The 21,319-nt window shown below is 35.6% G+C and overlaps 3 protein-coding genes and 1 non-coding gene across 4 annotated transcripts; 1 reads left to right on the top strand and 3 right to left on the bottom strand.

The window, feature by feature from the left end:
- Positions 1-102: 102 nt before the first annotated feature.
- Positions 103-5,587, top strand: LOC112783857 (coilin). Its single transcript, XM_025826931.2, has 13 exons — positions 103-470; positions 872-936; positions 1,033-1,287; positions 1,460-1,678; positions 1,896-1,938; positions 2,369-2,446; positions 2,711-2,879; positions 2,997-3,028; positions 3,527-3,721; positions 3,932-4,003; positions 4,087-4,239; positions 4,874-5,072; positions 5,165-5,587. The coding sequence occupies exons 1-13, from the start codon at positions 276-278 to the stop codon at positions 5,353-5,355; spliced, it is 1,866 nt and encodes a 621-aa protein (XP_025682716.1). The 5' UTR covers positions 103-275; the 3' UTR covers positions 5,356-5,587.
- LOC112783856 (protein-tyrosine-phosphatase MKP1) lies at positions 4,620-8,488 on the bottom strand. Its single transcript, XM_025826930.2, has 2 exons — positions 6,262-8,488; positions 4,620-5,559 (listed from the first exon to the last, which is right to left on the bottom strand). Exons 1-2 carry the CDS (start codon positions 8,101-8,103, stop codon positions 5,542-5,544), a joined length of 1,860 nt encoding a protein of 619 aa, XP_025682715.1. The 5' UTR covers positions 8,104-8,488; the 3' UTR covers positions 4,620-5,541.
- A 1,824-nt stretch (positions 8,489-10,312) lies between these two features.
- LOC140182978 (uncharacterized) lies at positions 10,313-10,938 on the bottom strand. Its single transcript, XM_072230964.1, has 2 exons — positions 10,736-10,938; positions 10,313-10,682 (listed from the first exon to the last, which is right to left on the bottom strand). Exons 1-2 carry the CDS (start codon positions 10,936-10,938, stop codon positions 10,313-10,315), a joined length of 573 nt encoding a protein of 190 aa, XP_072087065.1.
- A 9,526-nt stretch (positions 10,939-20,464) lies between these two features.
- Positions 20,465-20,572, bottom strand: LOC112786979 (small nucleolar RNA R71). Its single transcript, XR_003194418.1, has one exon. It is a non-coding gene; the product is annotated as a small nucleolar RNA R71 (small nucleolar RNA).
- Positions 20,573-21,319: the final 747 nt, after the last annotated feature.

Raw genomic sequence — 21,319 nt, 5'->3', positions numbered from 1 at the left:
TTTATTTAATAATAAAAATAATAAATTTTGATGATTTTTTAATTTTTCTCAATTATAAAAAATGATTTCTTAAACTCAATTGAAGAGTAGCTTAGGCTTATTGAGCCGCTATTAAAAATAAATACGGATCTTTATTGTGAAACCCCGTTGGACTTGTCATTTCATATTCCTAGCTAGCGCAGTGGTGAGCTTGGCTACCCCGTTGGACTCGTCATTTCATATCGCTCAACACTTAAACAGTGGCTGCGCGCCATTGTCCAGCTACGACGGGGACGATGACGGCAGAGATGGTTAGGGTTCGCGTAGTGTTTGAGGAGGGCCACATGCTGAGCAAGTCGAAGAAGAAAGAAGGACTGAAGCGCTGCTGGCTCCTCCTTAAACCCCAATACAAGACCATCTCCGATCTCTCCTCTCATCTCCAAAACGCGTTCAAGCTCCATCGCACTTGCCCTAACGGCATCACTCTCTATGTAATGTTTTCACTCTGGGGACACCACTCTCTATTCTCTCCTTAGTATAAACCCCTTGTTGGTGATAAATGTGTTTTGTGATCAAGGGTGTAAGTAATGTTTATTTTTGTTAATTGAGTGGTTGAATTATGCTCACATTTATGTTGGCAAAATAAAGATTTGTATGGCTGGTTTAGATTCTATTACAGTTTGATTATGAATTTTTGTTTTCAAAGAGATTTAAAATGAACTGAATTTGCAACTTTCAAAGTTGTGGCTCTGTTTAGGACATGCAAACTGGAATTTGATCATGTTATAACCTAGAGAATGTGTTGTAGAAGTTTTTACCGAAGCTACTTTACTTTGATGACTATCGATTTATGATTTATCTTTGGTTTTTTATTTTTTATTTTTAAATGCAGATGGATGGTTTTGTTTTACCACCTTTTGAGTCGACTAGTATTTTGAAGGATAAGGACATTATCTGGTGAGTTTGTTCTTGATTTTTTCCTAACCCTTTATATTTTTTCTTTGTATTTTTTCATTGCTTTGTAATATTTGTTGTTCCATATGTACATGATAGTGTGAAAAGAAAAGGGAGCATGTTAATTGATAAGCCTGATACACCTATATCTGCACATAATGGGCATCAATCCATAGAGCTTGCAAAGCTTCTTGCAATTGAGGGGCCTCAAGATAAGGAGGCTGGAAGACATGAAACTGATTCGGAGGAGGATGGCAGCGGCCAATTTGGTGATACAATTTATGCAGAACCTGAAATAGATGGCAATGTAATCTCAAAGAAGAGAAAAGCATCAAAGAAGCTCAAGAGCCCGAGGTCTATTTCCGTTATCCAAAATTTTTTCATTTTTATTCATACAAGCAGTATCCAAAATAGATAAGTAAGAGCTAAATAATTCTTTACAAGATATTTTCTTCAAGTTGTAATTGAAATTTGTATGCATTGATTCTGAAACGATGACTTAATTCCATTGTTTCTTTCTCTTCAGTCAGAAGAAGATGAAGTTGTCTTCGCCAGATAAGTTGACAGTCACTGAGGTTCATGAGGAGGAAAAAGAAAATGGAACCCCCACTCATAACAAATTGAGTCTTTCCAAGAAGGAGAATGACAAGTCATCTAATTTATCTAGTCAGAAAAAGAAGTCTAAAAACCTTAAATCTCATAAACAGAGTAATGACAAAAGTGAGCCTATGCATGATGAGAAAAGGTGCATTTTCATTCCAAATTTATCTAGTTAATCAAATATTTAACTGGTTCTTGTGTTTTTTTAGGTCATTGGAGATATTTATGTCGGATTCTGGTTTATTTGTCTAGAGCCCCTTCTTTAAGCCAATTTTGAAACCATCTTCCTATGATGAATGTCTCTGTTTCCATCATATTGGAACTATGATTTTTCTGCTCATTTTTATTTCTACGTTATATAGGTTACCTCAACCTCAAGGTGATGGTGGAAGTGGCACTAAGAAGGTACTTACTTATTTCCACGGTTTCAAATTCAGATGCATTGTTTTGTTCCATTGTTAAGACGGATAGGTTTTTGCACTGGTTTGACGAGATGACTCTTGCACATTTGGACAATAGTTATACCTTGCACATCATTGATAGGGCTAATTTGTTTTATTCTTTTTGTTTTTTAAAAAAGAAAAAAAATTCCTTAGGCAATATAACAGCATGTCTTTTATTATTAATTCAAGGAATTATACTGTAGCCATTGTAGATTATTTGGTGTGTAATTATTTAGGAATCTCCCATGTTCATGGATTTCCTCTCCATATACTAATTTATTAATTTTTTCTTTTTATTGTTCGATATTCTGCCGGCCCATCCTGATAAGAGAGAGGGGATAGGAGGAAACTTTATATTAATTTTCACTTTCTCTTAACTCGTTTTGGGTCAGACGCCTAGCAGAAGTGCTCGACGAAAGAAAGCTAAGAGAAAATGGCTAAGGGAACAACTAAAATCAGAGAAGGAGAAGGTAATCTGATCTCGTGATGTTAATGCAGATCTTATTTACTTTTTACATGCAAATAGGAAATGGATTCGTCTTAATTTGAATTGTGTGTGGGAATTCACTTTAGTCCGTAGACCAAGTCTAGTTAGTAAGATAAGCTTCGTAGTTCTTAGTGTTCGGGAATTGGCATCATATGTCAGTTTAGTTGGAGGTCTCTTGTCATATTTGATATTTGCACATGTATTTAGTCTTTCTTTCTGAAAGAAATTATTCTGTTCAAATTTTCAGCTGCATCAGAGTCCAGCAGTTGAGAAAGATGTTCAGAAATTGCCTGCCAAAAATAATATCCGCAGTGTCGCTAATGCACCACAATCTGATGAAGAAAGTGAAGCAGAGGATGACATTGTTCCTGTTGAAATCAGACCAGGGCACATTCGCTTTCAGTCACTTAAGAAAGGTTTTGATGCTGTCTTCCTTCTCCAAAGATATTTTCATAAAGGAGCAGGTGTTTCTTTTTGCATTAGAATTGCTTCACGATCTGACATATGCTTATTATATGATCTGTTTGATGCAGATCAGGAAGCACCACAGAATCAGATCCCAGTGGTTTGTTCAATTTTCCTCGATAAGACTTGCTGGTTTTGCTCTGTGTTTTTACCTAACACGAGTCAATATCAATATGTGAAAAGATATATTTAAGTTTGCACAAAATCCATGTTATAGACAATGTTTGCATTTGAACTTCATTTGCTTTATCTATTTGGGTATCTAGACTGTAGTTTTTGATGGAGGTCCATAAATGTCCACTCAAAACTGGCTTGAGATTAATTAAGGGTACAAAATTTCTCAAATAGTTTTTTCTTTGCTTCTAGTTCCTATATTAGGTGTGTTGGATACTCCAGTGTGTTGTATACTCCCTATCTTTTAGCCACTGAATTCGGAACTCCAATCTCCCTTTCCACCCCAACTCATGTTCATATCCTAGTACCAAACTACTTAGTCCCAGCTTTAAGTCCCTTGTTGTTTAGGTATCAGGAGATGTGCTGCAATATATTACAGTATTTTGTATTTTATTGATGTGTATACATTATCTGGATGTTTCAGGAAACAAGTCAGTGGAATGGAATTACCAGCAAGAAGAAGGGTCAGAAATGGGGTAAAGAGAGCACCTGGCCTCATAAACAGGATGCATATGCACATTCCAGCCAAGATTATCATACTGTTCAGAATGTTGAAAAGAAACATGCGTCCAAGGCTATCGATTTTGACAAGCTTACACCATATACAAGCTTGCCCAAGGTTTGTTTCTGTTCTTGCTAGTGTGCGATGTTGTCTTGCTAAGCACCTGAGAAAATTAAGCACCAGCATTGGGATGTGGGTCCTTTAAGCTATTTCTAATTATGCCATTCAAAAGTTCAATTTCCTTATTCCACTTTTGTGCTTTTGTTCAGTAAATTCTGTTGTTTTGTCCTCTTGTTGTGCTATTAAGTTGCTTTTCACATGCTGCAGGAAGGTGATGTCATTGCATATCGATTAATTGAATTGTCATCATCTTGGACACCCGAGCTTTCTTCCTTCAGAGTAGGTGTCAACACTGCATTTGGACTATTTATACAAAACCTTACTGTTGGAAGCTTAATATATGATGCATTTATGTCCTCTAGGTTGGGCGCATAACAAAGTACAATGCTAAATCAAACAGAGTTTCTCTGGAACCAGTTTCAGAATATCCATTTGAGTTTAAGAAGAAAATAGATGACGATGCATCTTCTGTACAGTTTGATCCATCTCCTTATGGAGAAGATGGTTCTCTAGAGGTGAAGTTCTTTAGTATGGTCTTTTTGTTTTTCTTTCATATATACACACACACACACACTCTTTTTGTTTTGGGCCAAAAAACCCGACATTTTTCTTCCTTATTCAATTTATAGTTATGAGTAGTTGGTTATTTTTTTTTTATCAACCACATTAATCACTACTTAAACTTTTCTCAGTTACTTAATAGTCTCTCTCCTTTATTTTTTCTTTACTTGAATATTATTTTCTATTTTCGTGTATTGAAATAACTTATAAGTGATTAAAAACCTTAATAATAATTATCAATAAATTTAAGTAATATTGTCAAAAGTTTTGTAATATATAGTTAAGTAATGTTAATTCACATGTTTAATAATACTTGAAATCATAAGGATCCACATTTTTACCAAACTATTGGAGATGCCTGGTTTATTTGAATGTTATATGTTGATCAAACTATATATACAAAGAAAACTAGTCTAAAGAAATATTGCACCATTTGGAGGATGAATATGTTGCGGCCCATGTATACATTTAATTTTATTCTTGTTCATGGCATGACATAAAACCTAGAAAATGAGTGATTAAAAATCTTGTCAACAGCTGCTTCTGCTACTTATTTGAATGAAAATGACCAATCATTTTCTTCTACAGATAGATTATTTATCACTTGCTGAAGTTCGTATGGTTAGTCATGGCAACAACTTGAATTCATCAGCCATAGCTGTTTCTAATAATGATTGGGATCATCTTACAAAACCATCTAATGGTAGCATTAACAAAAAATGTTCGGGTGATCAAACTGCTGTGGGAAGCTCTGAACCGGTGAACGGAGGTCATACCTCTGCTAAAGGTAATGTCCACTGATGAACTTTTGGTGTATAGAAATATAAAAAGATTTTTGAATTCTTGATTAACTAAAGTTAGCTTGTGCTATCTTTACAGAAAATGGAGCAGTAAATGTGTGGGATGAAATTAACGAGGCATTAACAGCAAAGAAGACGAAACTGTCACAGGCAAATTGCTGGCGCAAAGAAGAAAGTTCAAGCTCACAGTCATGGTCCCAAAGAGCCTTGAGATGCAGTGCACTAGGTCCAACAATGGCGCTGCTAAGATCCCAGAATGGACTTAATTAACAGCCTACATCTCGGCCGATTTTCTGCGGGGCTGGCGTCGGATTTCTATGGAGATACATTTTTTTTTTTGGTATATATGGACAACTTTTCTACATTACCATCTACAACACTGTTGCATGTCCGGTTTTCTGCATTATGATGGGGATGAATTTTGAACGCTTAATCTTTTAATCCGTCTTTTGGATGTTAATACATGCAATCCTCCTGAAAAAGCAGCAGAAAATTGAATCAACTGCTCAATTTCTAAGGTACCTCATTTTTAAAACGAGGGAAAATAAAAAGGAAGAACAGTTAAAATTTTAACCATATATAAAATACTAACACATAAAATTGTTGGCAAATCAAGTTTTATTTATTTATTGGAATAGGTTTGGCTGTAAATAATCAAATGAAAATAATGGTTCTAAAGCTTAATCTCTGTTTATTAGCAGAAGCAATGAACAAACAAGGATCTTAAGTTTTGACCACAATTTATCTATATCAACAAAGTTTGCATAAATTCAATGTTTTCCCTTTTTGTTCTATAGAGTGATAAGACAAGATGATGGGTTTTGGCGGGTTTTGAACGAGTTGATGAAGATGATTCATGCTATCACTGGTTAAATGAATTAAAATAAACAAGATCTTCAGAATGAGTAATTGCTTAAGATTCAGCTATATTGAATAATTTATAGAAATTTACATGCTCAAGATTCAGCTATATTGAATAATTTATAGAAATTTACACAGGATGAAAGTGAAGTCGCCAATCCGTTAGTCTCTCTCACAAATCTCACTGAGGTTTAACATCTGAATTTATGGTATCAGCATTTGATGTTACACAATCAGAGTGTTTGCAACTATAATCGTCCTTCACATTATCAATTTATCATCTAAGTCAGGCAAAGAAAAGGACTGTGATCTTACCAGGTTCTTGTGGAGCTGAGATGATTCGTTAATGGACGATAGCAGCACCCGAGGCGGCGGATTACTCCCCCGACGCTCTGCTATTGAGAGGGAGGATCCTTTCATCTGGAAATAGGAGCTCGCCCCTCCCAAACCATCGTTAGCCAAGAATGTTTCCGGCGTTGAGGAGACTTCTTTGTGAAGTAACGAGGAGCTCTCGGCAAAAGGCGCGTCTTCGGTTGATTCCATGCCAGAAGGTGATGGCTGCCTAGATGACACAAATGACAAATCAGACCAATTCCCTGAGGAAGGTGAAAATGTGAAAGAGCTTGCATAATCGGAGCTTGAAGGCGAAAGCGTTGGCGATTTGTTCCACGGAAAAGGATTCGAAGCAACACCAGAAATAGATAACAGTGATGAGTCCGCGGCTTTAGGAGTATCCTCCACTACTATTGCGTCTGAATTGTTATTATTATTCAAATAACATTTAAAGGAATGATTAGATGACGGTGACAAAGGCTCAATCTCAGAGTTTGGCTTCTCTTCTTCACCGTCTTCGATATTCACACATTTGGGAGAACTAAGCAACTCTCTCATGACTCCTGTAGCAAGCTTCTGCCTCAGTATTCCCCATCCGTGCTCCTTCGCCGGCACACAAGTCTCCGATCCTGCACTGTCGGCAACTGCCTTGTAAAAGATCTCAAAATCCAAATCATATGCCCCAACTTTTCTTGCACCAATATCGGCTGCCTTGCCAATTTCCACCCCTTCTTTCTCCGAATCACCCGAAGACAGAGCAATCCAAAACTGAGGTGTTTCCTCACCTTCATGGATCGTCAAAATGGGTCCCTTAGCCCTCTCATACCGGACTACCTGAAGCGCCGCGCCTCGCGCGTTCGAGGACATCATCGGGCTGCAGTTTTTGCCAATCCAAATGTAGATTGTAGAGGGAACATGGACAACGAAAGACCCACGAGAATCGAGCGCTTTCGCGCCCGGCTGATTAACCGTCTTTGGTACCAAATGAAGAGGATCATATGGCGAATGAGGCGCCATTCGGTACATCCTTTGAATAGAATTGGGGCTAGCAGGCAGAGCGTGGACCCTTTTTTGACACTGAAGAAGCTGACATGCAAAACCCATGTTTGGATTTGTCACTCCCCTTGCATTCTTGACATACTGGAAAGCATCTTCAAAGCTTTGTCCCTCCCTCCACATGAGGTAGGCAATGACGAGAGAGGACGACCGCGAAACGCCTTGACAGCAATGGACGAGGACGCGGCCGCCCTGCTCTCGAACATCTTCAAAATAGTCAAACACATCATAGAGAATACTTGTTATATCCTCCGAAGGACTGTCCTGCAACCAGAGTGTTTTGTAAACAAAGTCGCTTTTGAAATACTCCGCGCAAACGAAACCAACGCAGTTCAGCACATGAGTGATTCCATTCTGCCTAAGGAGCTCATGGTTCTTGGCAACCGTGTCGCTTCCTAAGTATATATGCTCCGCGATTCTAGAACATTCTTTGTCATAGAAGGCCAGTTTGTCTCTCTTGAACTGAAACTCTTTGGTGGGTTGACTGGAGTCCAACTGTCTTATAGACCCTCTTGGTGTCTGGGGAACTGGCCAAACGCCAAGATCGTCGGATCCTGCGCTTGGCCATTCCTCGACGCTGGGCTTTCTTATGGAAAGAGGCTGAAGAGGTGGCAAAAATGGCCTTGGCTTTGTGTTTGGTGGTTGTGGTGGTGCCTTGTGGCGGCTGCTCGGAGACCTATCCGTCCATGAAACCGAACGGGAATAGGTTCTCCGAGCAAGAGTGCCGCTACCAGAGGGCTTGTTTATTTTTCCTTCTTCTCCTAACATCTCCAAAAGGGTATACTACTAACTACTAACTATTATATATGCTATCTTGGTGACAAAAGATAGAAACTTGATTCACACTCATGAATGAATTTCCACAGAATAGAATACGAGAGAGAAAAAGAAACTAGGAAAATGGTGGGTGTTTCAAAATCATGGTAAAATGGTAGGTAGTTGCAGTTTTTGAGTCTACAACCTTGTGTTCCATATTTCCCACCTAAACCCCTTGACTATGTCTCTATCTCTGAGGAGGCAACTACCCCGATAAACCATTGGTGATTATATATAGACCCATTCTGTAGTCTATTTTTGTCTATATTTTGACGTCTAATTTTTATTTAGTTTATTCTTTATAATAAATTTTAAATATTTATATTGACAATTAGATACTAAATTTTTAAATTTTATAACAACTATATATATATATATATGGATAATATAATAGTAATGGGATCACGTAACGACGTGTTTGGTATGTTAGATTATTCTATAGCGGTTATGTGTATAACTTGACTGGTTGAGCTTCGACATGTCTCCCTTGTGGACCACCAAGTTATAAAATTTGCATCTTCTTCCATCGCCACCCTTTTTTGACCCTTTGCTATATTGTATGTGTTTTTCGTATGCTTATTTTAATGTATATTCTTTCTTATTATAATATCCTTAGTCACAGCCATCCTTTCTTTGACCACAACAGAAACGGCAACATCTTTTACATGTTCCACATGACAGAAACTTTCTTAGCTGTATATGTAATACTACAATGGAACTTGGAAATGTGACAATAGTAAAAAATAATAAATAATAATTCGGCAACTAAGCCAATATTGAAATTAAAACATTTTCGTTAAACTAAAAATCAGCTACAAAGTAATTATTATGTATTTTTTATATTTATATATTTTTTTCAACTAACTAATTAAATTTTTAGAATAATCAAATAGACCAATAATTAAACATTTACAATAATAAAATAAGTTTTTTGTTATGAAATATCAGATTCATATTCCGCATGACAGTAGTTAATTTTTAGTGCATATAGCATAATTAATTAAATTATTAGTTAACAAACAAACAAAGTAGTACTCAGCCTATCCATTCAACGTACGGTAAAAGGCAGACAAAGTACTAGCAATTACTATTTTTATTATCAATCTCCTTATATAACCAAAAAATTTATTGAATAATTAATTTATTGAATGAAAAAAATTATAGCTTTAGTCACAAAATAATTTTAAGAAAAACATCATAATTTATAAGTATTTTTACTTTTTGAATTTAGGAGTTTTTTTTTAATAAAATTATAAAGAGTAAATTGGAGATACCATGTTGTTGCTATCTTCCTATTTTGAGTTTCTAATGTCCCAAGTTTGTCATTTCTAATGGTATGAGTATTTCTGTAAGAACTCTATTGCTCAAATTAGCATGAGTCTCAAGTTAAAAATTATACCTTAATACATGTATTTGGAATAGTGCATATATTGTAAGGTTGTGATGTCATGAATTCCTCTCCTTATGTTCTTTACACTTTGTTTGGATGTAGAAAAAAAAATGAAAGGAAAGAAAATAAGAGAAAAGAAAATAGAAGAAAAAGTGGAGTTATTTGTGTGTTGTTTGGGATGAATAAAAAATAGATGGAAAAAAATAGAGAAAAATTTTTCTTTTGTTTGGATAAAAAGAAAAGTGAGAAGAAAAAAAATTATAATAGTATAAAATTATATTAATACCTTTATCATAAAATAAAGTATAAATATTTTTATTTATTCATATTTTATTACATTTTATAAATATTATGAAATATTATAATTTTATATATTTGATTTAAATTATTTATCTAATATATATAATGTTTAAATATGAATTTCTATTATAATAATATATTAAAACTAAATTTATATTAATAATTATTAATAATAATATAATTAAGGATAGTATTGGAAATACAAAAAATATAGCATTTTTTTGTTTTCTTGCTTGTGATGGAAAGAAAATTTTTTTAGTGGGACCCATATAAAATTTTCTTTCCTTCCTATTTTCTTTCCATCCATTTTCTTTCTGCTCATTTTCTCTCCGACAAAACATAGTATTAGAGATTATGAGTTTTTTTGTAGGTTAAATTGATCTAGGAGAATAAGTTGTTATTCTCTTGACTTATTGATACTTTGTTGTGGTATCATATGTTCTTATGATGTTTTTTTTTATTCTAACGGGCCTATGGCCCAAAACAAAAGAAATTAAACGACAATCTTCCTGAAAACTTCATCCCTCTTTCATCTGCACAAGCAAACGATACCACCATGGCAGGAATTTCTTGAAACCACCTAATCCCCTTTTCTATATCTTGTCCATGCTTAGCCAAAACGTCAACACATTGGTTTGTCTCTCTGAAAACATGTCGAATCATCACTTTGTGTAGTCTAGTCATAAGTTCATTTATGGAACGCACCAACGAAGTTCCCACATGCTTCTCCACCACGACACTTTGGAGAAGATGAATAACGCAACTAGAATCAGACTCCACTACAAGGTAGGGGATGCTCATTTTCACCGGTAATTTCATACCCATAAAGAACCCCAAAGTTCTGGTATTGTGATTGTACACTTTCCAATGTTCATGCTAAATCTGGCAAGAAACCTTTCCCTGGAGTCACGGATGATGCCGCCACTAGCTCCTCTGCTACCCGGTTGAAAGACTGAGCCATCAACATTTAACTTGGCCCAGTCCTCTTCAGGTGGTTCCCAACCAACCTCCAAAGTCCTGGTAAGTCTGAGAATTTTGCTATTCTGTTCAGTGATGTTGAGAATGTAATTATAATTTGCTGCTAGAGCTATAACCATATGTTGAATTTGGGCTTGTTGACTATTCTGATTATTGAAAACAAGCTCATTTTTGCATCTCCAAGCTGTGTTGCAGGTAGTAATAAAGATGATGGTCCATGGGGTACCATTGTGGGAATAAGTAAACTTTAAAAGATTGTTCTCCAGCCAATCTTTGTGGGATTGGTTGAAGAAGTCCGACTTTAAGTTACTATTGACAAAGCTATTCCAGATGGTGCAGATGAAAGGACAGTCATGCAACAAATGGAGCAGAGTCTCATCATCATTTCGGCATCTTGGCAGCTTCCATCATCGGTAAGGCCTCTCTTCTTTCTTTTGAAATTTGTCATCAGAGCATCATGAGTAATCAACCAACTAAAAGACTTGAGTCTCTGTGGGAGTTTTGCTTTCCAAATATGTTTATAGAGTCTGTTGTCTTCTCCCCTGTCACTGTAAAATGTTTCATATGCTGATTGAATAGAAAAATTACCGTTCGGATTAGCTAGCCAGCTGATGAAATCATCTCCAACATAGGGATTAGGTGCTTTAATAGTATGAATAATATCTGTGACCTCTTCAGGTAGAACCAGGTTTAGCGCTTCCCAATCCCACTCGCCATCTTCCATTACATAATCTGCTACTTTCTCAATTAGCTTGTTTTCATCTAACTCAACTAGAGATACCTCCGAAAACTCTGTAAAACCTAGAACCCATTGTTCTTTCCAAAAAGAAGCCATAACTCCATTTCCTAGCCTCCAAATAAGGCTAATTTTAAATTTCTCCTAGACTTTAGTAATCCCGAGCCATGCATTAGAATTACTTGGTTTACATTGAATATTAGGCATGATACCATCGCCACAACCATACTTTGCCCGCATAACCTAGACCTAGAGTGCTTCTCTATTGTAGAGGAGGCCCCAAGCAAGCTTCATTAGAAATAGGGAATTAGATTCTTGTGCCTTTCAGATGCCTAACCCACCCTTCTCTTTCGATTTACACACGCTGTCCCAACTAAGAAGGTGTATTTTCTTTCCTCATCAGTGTTTTCCCATAATAAATCTCTGCAAATTTTGTCTATCTTGTTGCACACTACTACTGGAATTTTCATAGTTTGCATGTAGTAGCTAGGAATAGTTGATAGTACTGATTGTACAAGTGTGCACCTTTCGGCTAAGGAGAGAGTCTTTCTATTCTAGCTGGATAACTTACTTTGCATCTTGTCAATAACAAATTGAAAGTATTGTTGATTGCATCTTTTATGAATGAGAGGGACTCCCAAGTATTTTTAAGTTAGCTGTGAGGTTGATTCCTAGGTCTTGGCTCAGCATTTGTCTCATGGTATGATTAACATTATTAGAGAAGTACACACAAGACTTGCCAAGGTTGATTTTCTGTCCCACACACTCACAAAAATGATTTAAGGCCTCCTTGATAATCTGAATTTGTTTCCTATCTGTTTTTGCAAAGAGAACTAGGTCATCTGCAAAACAGAGATGAAAAATTTTAGGCCCCCTCTTGATAGAGTTATAGGTTTCCATTTCTTATCATGAACTAGCTTATTTATCAAATGGGATAAATGAATGCACAAAACAAAGGGGTACGGGAAAAGATCTCCCTGTCTAATTTCTCTATTTGGGATGAAACTTTCTGATGGAGAGCCATTCCAAACAAGGTTCATGGATGTCGTCGATATACAAAAGCTAATAACACTTCGAATTTGATGCTTTTAGGTCTATATGTAGTTGATATTGTAATCTTCTCTTTAATAGTAGAGTGATGGTTACAATGTAATAATTAATCTCATAAAATTGAGTTATTAGATATTATAACGAGTAATGAGGAGTTAATATTTTCTTTGTAATGTCTTCTTTGGAATCCGAGAGAATACTTAATCATCAAACCGGTTCATTGGAACTTCTCATATTCTTGAACCTGGTTCCTTGTATTGGGCTTATAGAAATATTCCAGAATAGACACCCAAACTCAAATATCTTTCTTTTGAGAAAGGTTTTCAGAATTTCAAATCTCAACCCAAGCGTCTTATCCTTTAAGGTGGAATTTTTTATTTCGCTTACTTTTTTTATAAAGTTTGAACTCTGACCATAACTTCTATCAATCGTAGGTTACCTACTACCTATGACTTATGAGTTTGGGAGTTAGATATATATTTTTTTTAATTAAAGTTTGCATATTGTGATTCTAAGATCAAGAATCGATGTTTTCATTTCTTGAATGTTAGATTGATTTTTCCTTTATTTTTCGATTTTTTAGTTTCATAGATTTCCTATGGTGGGTACCCCCAACTTGTAGCTTGTAAGTTCGAGAATCAGAGCTTTTGAAATTCCGACAAAGACATCAAAATAAATTCAAGTTGTCATAATTAATACTTATTAAAACTACTATGAATGAAATAGTAACTCAATCATGAAAATGTTGAGTTTAAAATAAAGAAATTATTTTTCTTAAAAAAATTACATAAAGAATTTTTTTCATTTAAATGCAATCTATCCGAATGAAATTCTTTCCGATCTAGAGCAATTATTTGGACAATTGAATGATGGAATTTTTTAATTTAGATTAGTTGACTCGTGAATTTTTTTTTTAATAAACAATTGTTTAGATATTATTCCTTTATTTCTACCATAAATTTTTATATTACTTGCTTTCTGAATAATAATATGCCTAAAATATTTTATAAAATTTGAATAAAATAAATCATACATTTACATGTCTAAATATGAATGTGGTTTGCTTTCAAAGAGTTTAATTAGGATTTCAACATTTTTTTCATTAGTAGAGAACGAGTTTTCATCTTTCAGTTTTGTAAACTTCAATCTCAAGGCATTAAGTTGTGCTTTGTGGTAAATTTATAATGCGAACTTTAATCTCTGGTGTTGTCTATGGGGATCATACGCAGTTGGTATCATGGCTAATCACAGGATACAATCAATCATTAATCCTGACACCCTCACAAAGAACAACCACATCATGATGGACATGAAACTGGTATTACCCCAAGTAACAATGAGGATCAGCAGCATCAAGTTCCCCTAGGTTCTAAAGGACGAGAAGTTCAGAACACTGGTGGTCATCATTTAGTTAGATTAGGAGAGGAATATGTCCATGCGAGGTAGGAAATGTGTCATAAAGTACAAGAACTGGAACGATAGTTGGTAGAATGGTCAATGTCACGACAGTCTCGCTCATGACATAGGACGTCAAGGGATCGGCAGGATAGTTGTGATAGGAGGACCCTAAATCGAGGCCATAAATGACATCAAAGAGAGTCCTCCGATGTGAAGAACTACGTCGTGAGCTAGAAAAAAGGGGAAGGATTGACTCCTATTTAGCTTAGTCTAAAAGGAAGTGGAGTCCGCAAAGAAGCCCAAGTCCTAAAAGGCATAGGGATACTCGGGAGCATGTCATCATGGGACAAACTTCATTTGCTCTGCATCTCCTTTAAGTCCGCTTGCCAAAGCATTTTGATAAACCAACAGGCTTGAAGTATGAGAAAAAGTCGGATCCTCAGGAGTAGATAGATGTTTTTGAGAAAAGAATTAATTTGGAGGAGTTGTGGATTCTATAAGATGTAAAGCTTTTCTAGTTATATTTTCTAGACCAACAATGACGTTGTTCCCCATGCCTTCTGGCTCCATATTGTCCTTAGCTGATATCAAGACAAAGTTTCTCGCACGTTTCACTAATAGAAGAACTCAAGCTAAGCATCCGAGATTACTTGGATCGATCCAATAAAGCGTTGTTAGAAGTTAATACGTGAACTCCTGAGGTCGTGTGTTTATGTTTAATTGTTCCTACTTGAAGGAAATTTCAGACAATATTTGACCTTTAAAGATGTCAAATTTATGGAGGAGATCAATCAAATTGCTTTGGAATATATGCGAGACCAAGATGCTTCAAAAATGATGTCCACTAAACAAATCTAGCTCCTTCACCTAATAAGACCGGAAACTCAGGGCAATCGTCCACACCAAAAGCGTTAACACCACGAGTTGGCAAGTTCTATACATACCATTGGTGGCTTTACTGTCTAAAATCTACCAAAAAGTGCCACAGAGAGTACTACTTCCCAAGCCATAGATTCGACCTAGGGTATCTTTGAACAACCCATAGTATTGAGGATTCCATCAATTTGAAGGATGCCTTGGAATACGCAATTCAGGATGGAAAGCTTCTTGAATTAATTCAGCACATTAGGCTGCTAAGATGGCATAATGATAAATATCGGGAAGCCAAAAATCCATGAAATGCCAAGCCCATTGAAATTCAAGATGATACTGCACAAGTTGTGGTAAATGTGGTTGTAGGCAAGAACGGGTTGGCAAAATCCAATAATGCAGTTAAAAGAGATGTCAAAGCTGAAAGTTCAAGTTTCGAAGTTTTGAAGGTGACTAATATCCCAATTGTGCAATTCCTTGAAGAGGATTTTCAATATGGCACATCTGATGATGAAAAGCCATTGGTGATTACAGCAAAGTTGGAAAATGGAATTGTTAAAAGAATTTTGGTTGATACTTGAAAAAAATTCAAATTTGCTTTTTAGAAATGCTTATGATGCTTTGGGATTGAAGGATTAGCACCCAAAATCATATCTCTAGAGGTAGTGGGTTTAGGAGATAATTTTATCAAGTCCAATATGGCTATTGATCTCCTCTTCACAGTGGGAGAAGGTGGTGAAGTACGTGCGATACAAACTAAATTTGTTGCCCTAAAGGATTTCACAGCATGCAATGTGATCTTTGGAAGGAAAACAATAAATAACCTTTGTGCCTCCATTTCAACAAAATTTTCAATGATGAAGTTCTTGACCATTGAAAGTCATGTAGCCACTATCTGAAGAGATCGGATAGCTGCGATAAAAGGCAACAAGACAACTTTGACCTTGAGGGATAAGGCTAAAGATTCAACTAGCATATTTTTGGTGGACTTGGATTCTTGGGTTCAAGAAAGGCCCAAGCCCATACCAGAACCCAATGAGAATCTGGAAAAGTTCCAGATTGGGGATGTTGCAGATAAGTACACCATGATTAACAGAGACTTACATCATCCCCTAAAGTTGGAACTTCAGAATTTCTTTAGAGGTAATATAGATTTGTTTGCATGGAAACCTTTTGATATGCCCAAAATAGATCCAGTATTTATGTCCCATCAACTTGCTATTGACCCAATGTTTAAACTAGTTGTGCAACAACATCAAAAGATGTCGCCAGACTAAATTGCCGAGGTCAAGAAACAAGTGCAAGGGTTATTTGATGCTGTGTTTATTAGAGAGCTAACTTAATTAACATGGTTATCTAATGTTATAGTGGTAAAAAAAAAAGAAATCTAATGGAAAGTGGCGTATATGTGTTGATTACACTAATTTAAACAAAGTCTGCCCAAAAAATTACTTTCCATTACTTAACATTGATAATATAATTGATTCTGTGATGAGCGGATAATTTATACGCTTTTTGGCATTGTTTTTACATAGTTTTTAGTATGATTTAGTTATTTTTTAGTATATTTTTATTAGTTTTTAAATAAAATTCACATTTCTAGACTTTACTATGAGTTTGTGTGTTTTTCTGTGATTTCAGATATTTTCTGGCTGAAATTGAGGGACCTGAGCAAAAATCAGATTCAGAGGTTGAAGAAGGACTGCAGATGCTGTTGGATTCTGACCTCCCTGCACTCAAAGTGGATTTTCTAGAGCTACCAAACTCCAAATGGCGTGCTCTTAATTGATTTGGAAAGTATACATCCAGGGCTTTTCAGCAATATATAATAGTCCATACTTTAATTAAGGATAGACGACGTAAACTGGCGTTGAACGCCAGTTCCATGCTGCATTCTGGAGTCAAACGCCAGAAATAGGTTGCAAAGTGGAGTTAAACGCCAGAAACAGGTTACAAACTGGTGTTCAACTCCAAGAAAGACCTCTACACATGTAAAGCTCAATGCTCAGTCCAAGCACACACCAAATGGGCCCCGGAAGTGGATTTCTGCATCATTTACTTATCTCTGTAAACCCTAGTAACTAGTTTAGTATAAATAGGACTTTTTACTATTGTATTTACATCTTTGGATCATCGAGAGTTTCATCTTTGATCACGTTTGGGGGCTGGCCTCTCGGCCATGCCTGGACCTTCATCACTTATGTATTTTCAACGGTAGAGTTTCTACACACCACAGATTAAGGTGTGGAGCTCTGCTGTTTCTCAAAGATTAATGCAAAGTACTACTGTTTTTCTATTCAATTCAACTTATTCCGCTTCTAAGATATTCATTCGCACTTTAATATGATGGATGTGATGATCGTGACAGTCATCATCATTCTCAACTTATGAGCGCGTGCCTGACAACCACTTCCGTTCTACCTTAGATTGAATGGATATCTCTTGGATATCTAATACAGGGGACCGAGTCCGAGTTATTAGTGTCTTCGTGGTATAAGTTAGAACCCATGGACGGCCATTCTTGAGATCCAAAAAGTCTAAACCTTGTCTGTGGTATTCCGAGTAGGATCTGGGAAGGGATGGCTGTGACGAGCTTCAAACTTGCGAGTGCTGGGCGTAGTGACAGACGCAAAAGGATCAATTGATCGATCCTATTCCAGTATGATCGAGAACCGACAGATGAATAGCCGTGCTGTGACAGAGCATCTTGGACCATTTTCACTGAGAGGACGGGAAGTAGCCATTGACAACGGTGATGCCCAACATACAGCTTGCCATGGAAAGGAGTAGGAATGATTGGATGAAGACAGCAGGAAAGCAGAGGTTCAGAGGAACGAAAGCATCTCTATATGCTTATCTGAAATTCTCACCAATGAATTACATAAATATCTCTATCCTAGTTTATGTTTTATTTATCTTTTAATTATTAAAACTCTATAACCTTTTGAATCCGCCTGACTGAGATTTACAAGGTAACTATAGCTTGCTTCAAACCGACAATCTCCGTGGGATCGACCCTTACTCACGTAAGGTTTATTACTTGGACGACCCAGTGCACTTGCTGGTTAGTTGTACGAAGTTGTGACAAAGAATTAAGATTATGAACGTGCGTATTGAGTTTTTAGCGCCGTTACCAAGGAAGGAATGATCACGATTTCGCACACCAAGTTTTTGGCGCCGTTGCCGGGGATTGTTCGAGTTTGGACAACTGACGGTTCATCTTGTTGCTCAGATTAGGTAACTTTATTTTAATTTTAACCTTTTTGTTTTTATTATTCTTATTTTCAAAAAAATAAAAAAATAAATAAGAAAAATATTTTCAAAAAAAAAATTTTTTCTTCAGAATTTTTAAGAATGAATTCTAGTGTTTCATGATGATTTGTTGAATCCTGGCTGGCTGTAAAGCCATGTCTAATTCTTTTGGACTGAGGATTCAACTAATCACTTCAATGCATGTAATATCCTACTGAAGCTTGGCTGGCCATTGGCCATGTCTAGTGTTTTGGACCGAAACTTTCACTGAAAGCTTGGCTGGCTGTAAAGCCATGTCTAATTCCTGGATTGGAGTTTTAGACTAATATTGCAAGATTCCTGAAATTCCTATTAAAAATTTTGAAATCTTTATTTTCTTTTTCAAAAGAATTTTTGAAAAATCCAAAAAAATTAATAAAATCATAAAAACAAAAAAAATTTGATGTTTCTTGTTTGAGTCTTGAGTCAAATTTTAAGTTTGGTGTCAATTGCATGTTTTTAAAATTTGTGCATTTTTCGAAAACTCATGCATGTGTTCTTCATGATCTTCAAGTTGTTCTTGGTAAGTTTTCTTGTTTGATCTTTAAAATTTCTTGTTTTGTGTCTTTTCTTGTTTTTCATATGCATTTTTAATTTGTTAGTGTCTAAAAATTAAAAATCTTTAAGTTTGGTGTCTTGCATGTTTTTCTCTTCTTCAAAATTTTCAAAAATAAGTTCTTGGTGTTCATCTTGACATTCAAAGTGTTCTTGGTGTTCATCTTGACATTCATAGTGTTCTTGCATGCATCATGTGTTTTGATCCAAAATTTTCATGCATTGAGTCTTTTTGATGTTTTTCTCTTTCTTTATTAAAATTCAAAAATCAAAAAAATATCTTTCCCTTTTTCACTCATAAATTTTCGAAAATTTGAGTTGACTTTTTCAAAACTTTTTAAAATTTAGTTGTTTCTTATGAGTCAAATCAAATTTTCAATTTAAAAATTCTATCTTTTTCAAATCTTTTTCAAAAATCAAATCTTTTTCAATTTTTCCTTCATATTTTCGAAAACTTTATGATTGATTTTCAAAATCTTTTTCTTATTCTGTTCTAAATTTTCGAAATTAATGCTAACAATTAATGTGATTGATTCAAAATTTTTAAGTTTGTTACTTGCCTAGTAAGAAAGGTTCAATCTTTAAACTCTAGAATCATATCTCTTTAGTTTCTTGTTAGTCAAGTAATCAACTTTGTTTTCAAAAATCAAATCTTTTCAAATTTCTTTTTCAAATCTTTTTCAAATTTCAATCATATCTTTTTCAAAAATCAATTTCAAAATCTTTTCTAACTTCCTATCTTTTCAAAATTAATTTTCAAATCTTTTTTTGATTAATCCTATCTTTTTGTTTCAATCATATCTTTTTCAAAACTACCTAACTAATTCTATCTCTAATTTTCGAAAATCACCTTCATCTTTTTCAAAATTCCTTTTTGAATTAACTAATTGTTTTAATTTTAATTTAATTTGATTTAATTTTCCTTGCTTAATTTTTGAATTTTGAATTTTAATTTTTAATTTCTAATTTAAAAAAAAAACAAAAATACTTTTATTTTATTTTATCTAATTTTCGAAAATTCTTCTCCCTCACCTCCTTCTATTTATTTATTTATTTACTAACACTCCTCTTCATCTAAGAATTCGAACCTACTCCTCACGCTTGTGTTTGGATTCTCCATTTTCTATTCATATCTTCTTCTACTCACATAAAGGAATCTCTATACTGTGACATAGAGGATTCCATATTTTCTTTTCTGTTTTCTTCTTTTTCATATGAGCAGGAACAAGGATAAGAACATTCTTGTTGAAGCTGATCCTAAACCTGAAAGGAATCTGAAGAGGAAGCTAAGGGAAGTTAAAGCACAACTCTCTGGAGAAAATCTGACAGAAATTTTCGAAAAAGAAGGAGACATGGCCGAAAATAATAAGAATGCAAGGAAGATGCTTGGTGACTTCACTGCACCAAATTCCAATTTACATGGAAGAAGCATCTCAATCCCTGCCATTGGAGCAAACAATTTTGAGCTAAAGCCTCAATTAGTTTCTCTGATGCAACAGAATTGCAAGTTTCATGGACTTCCATCAGAAGATCATTTTCAGTTCTTAACTGAATTCTTGCAGATCTGTGATACTGTTAAGACCAATGAGGTTGATCCCGAGGTCTACAGGCTTATGCTTTTCCCGTTTGCTGTAAGAGACAGAGCTAGAATATGGTTGGATTCTCAACCTAAAGATAGCCTGAACTCTTGGGATAAGCTGGTCACGGCTTTCTTAGCCAAGTTCTTTCCTCCTCAAAAGCTTAGCAAGCTTAGAGTGGATGTTCAAACCTTCAGACAAAAGGAAGGTGAATCCCTCTATGAAGCTTGGGAAAGATACAAGGAACTGACCAAAAAGTGTCCTTCTGACATGCTTTCAGAATTGACCATCCTGGATATATTCTATGATGGTCTATCTGAATTATCAAAGATGTCATTGGACCATTCTGCAGGTGGATCCATTCACCTAAAGAAAACGCCTGCAGAAGCTCAAGAACTCATTGACATGGTTGCAAATAACCAGTTCATGTACACTTCTGAAAGGAATCCTGTGAATAATGGGACGCCTCAGAGGAAAGGAGTTCTTGAAATTGATACTCTGAATGCCATATTGGCTCAGAATAAAATATTGACTCAGCAAGTCAATATGATCTCTCAGAGTCTGAATGGATTGAAGGAACCATCCAACAGTACTAAAGAGGCCTCTTCTGAAGAAGAAGCTTATGATCCTGAGAATCCTGCAATAGCAGAGGTAAATTACATGGGTGAACCCTATGGAAACACCTATAATCCTTCATGGAGAAATCATCCAAATTTCTCATGGAAGGATCAACAAAAGCCTCAACAAGGCTTTAATAATGGTGGAAGAAACAGGTTTAGCAATAGCAAACCTTTTCCATCATCCACTCAGCAACAGACAGAAAATTTTGAGCAGAATCCATCTAGCTTAGCAAATATAGTCTCTGATCTATCTAAGGCCACTGTGAGTTTCATGAATGAAACAAGGTCCTCCATTAGGAATTTGGAGGCACAAGTGGGCCAGCTGAGTAAAAGGATCACTGAAACCCCTCATAGTACTCTCCCAAGCAATACAGAAGAAAACCCAAAAGGAGAGTGCAAGGCC

The sequence above is a fragment of the Arachis hypogaea genome, chromosome 20 (assembly GCF_003086295.3).
Source record: "Arachis hypogaea cultivar Tifrunner chromosome 20, arahy.Tifrunner.gnm2.J5K5, whole genome shotgun sequence".
In the NCBI taxonomy this organism is placed as follows: Eukaryota; Viridiplantae; Streptophyta; class Magnoliopsida; order Fabales; family Fabaceae; genus Arachis; species Arachis hypogaea.
The sequence above is the reverse complement of the archived record's forward strand: the minus strand, read 5'-3'. Positions and strand labels throughout refer to the sequence as shown.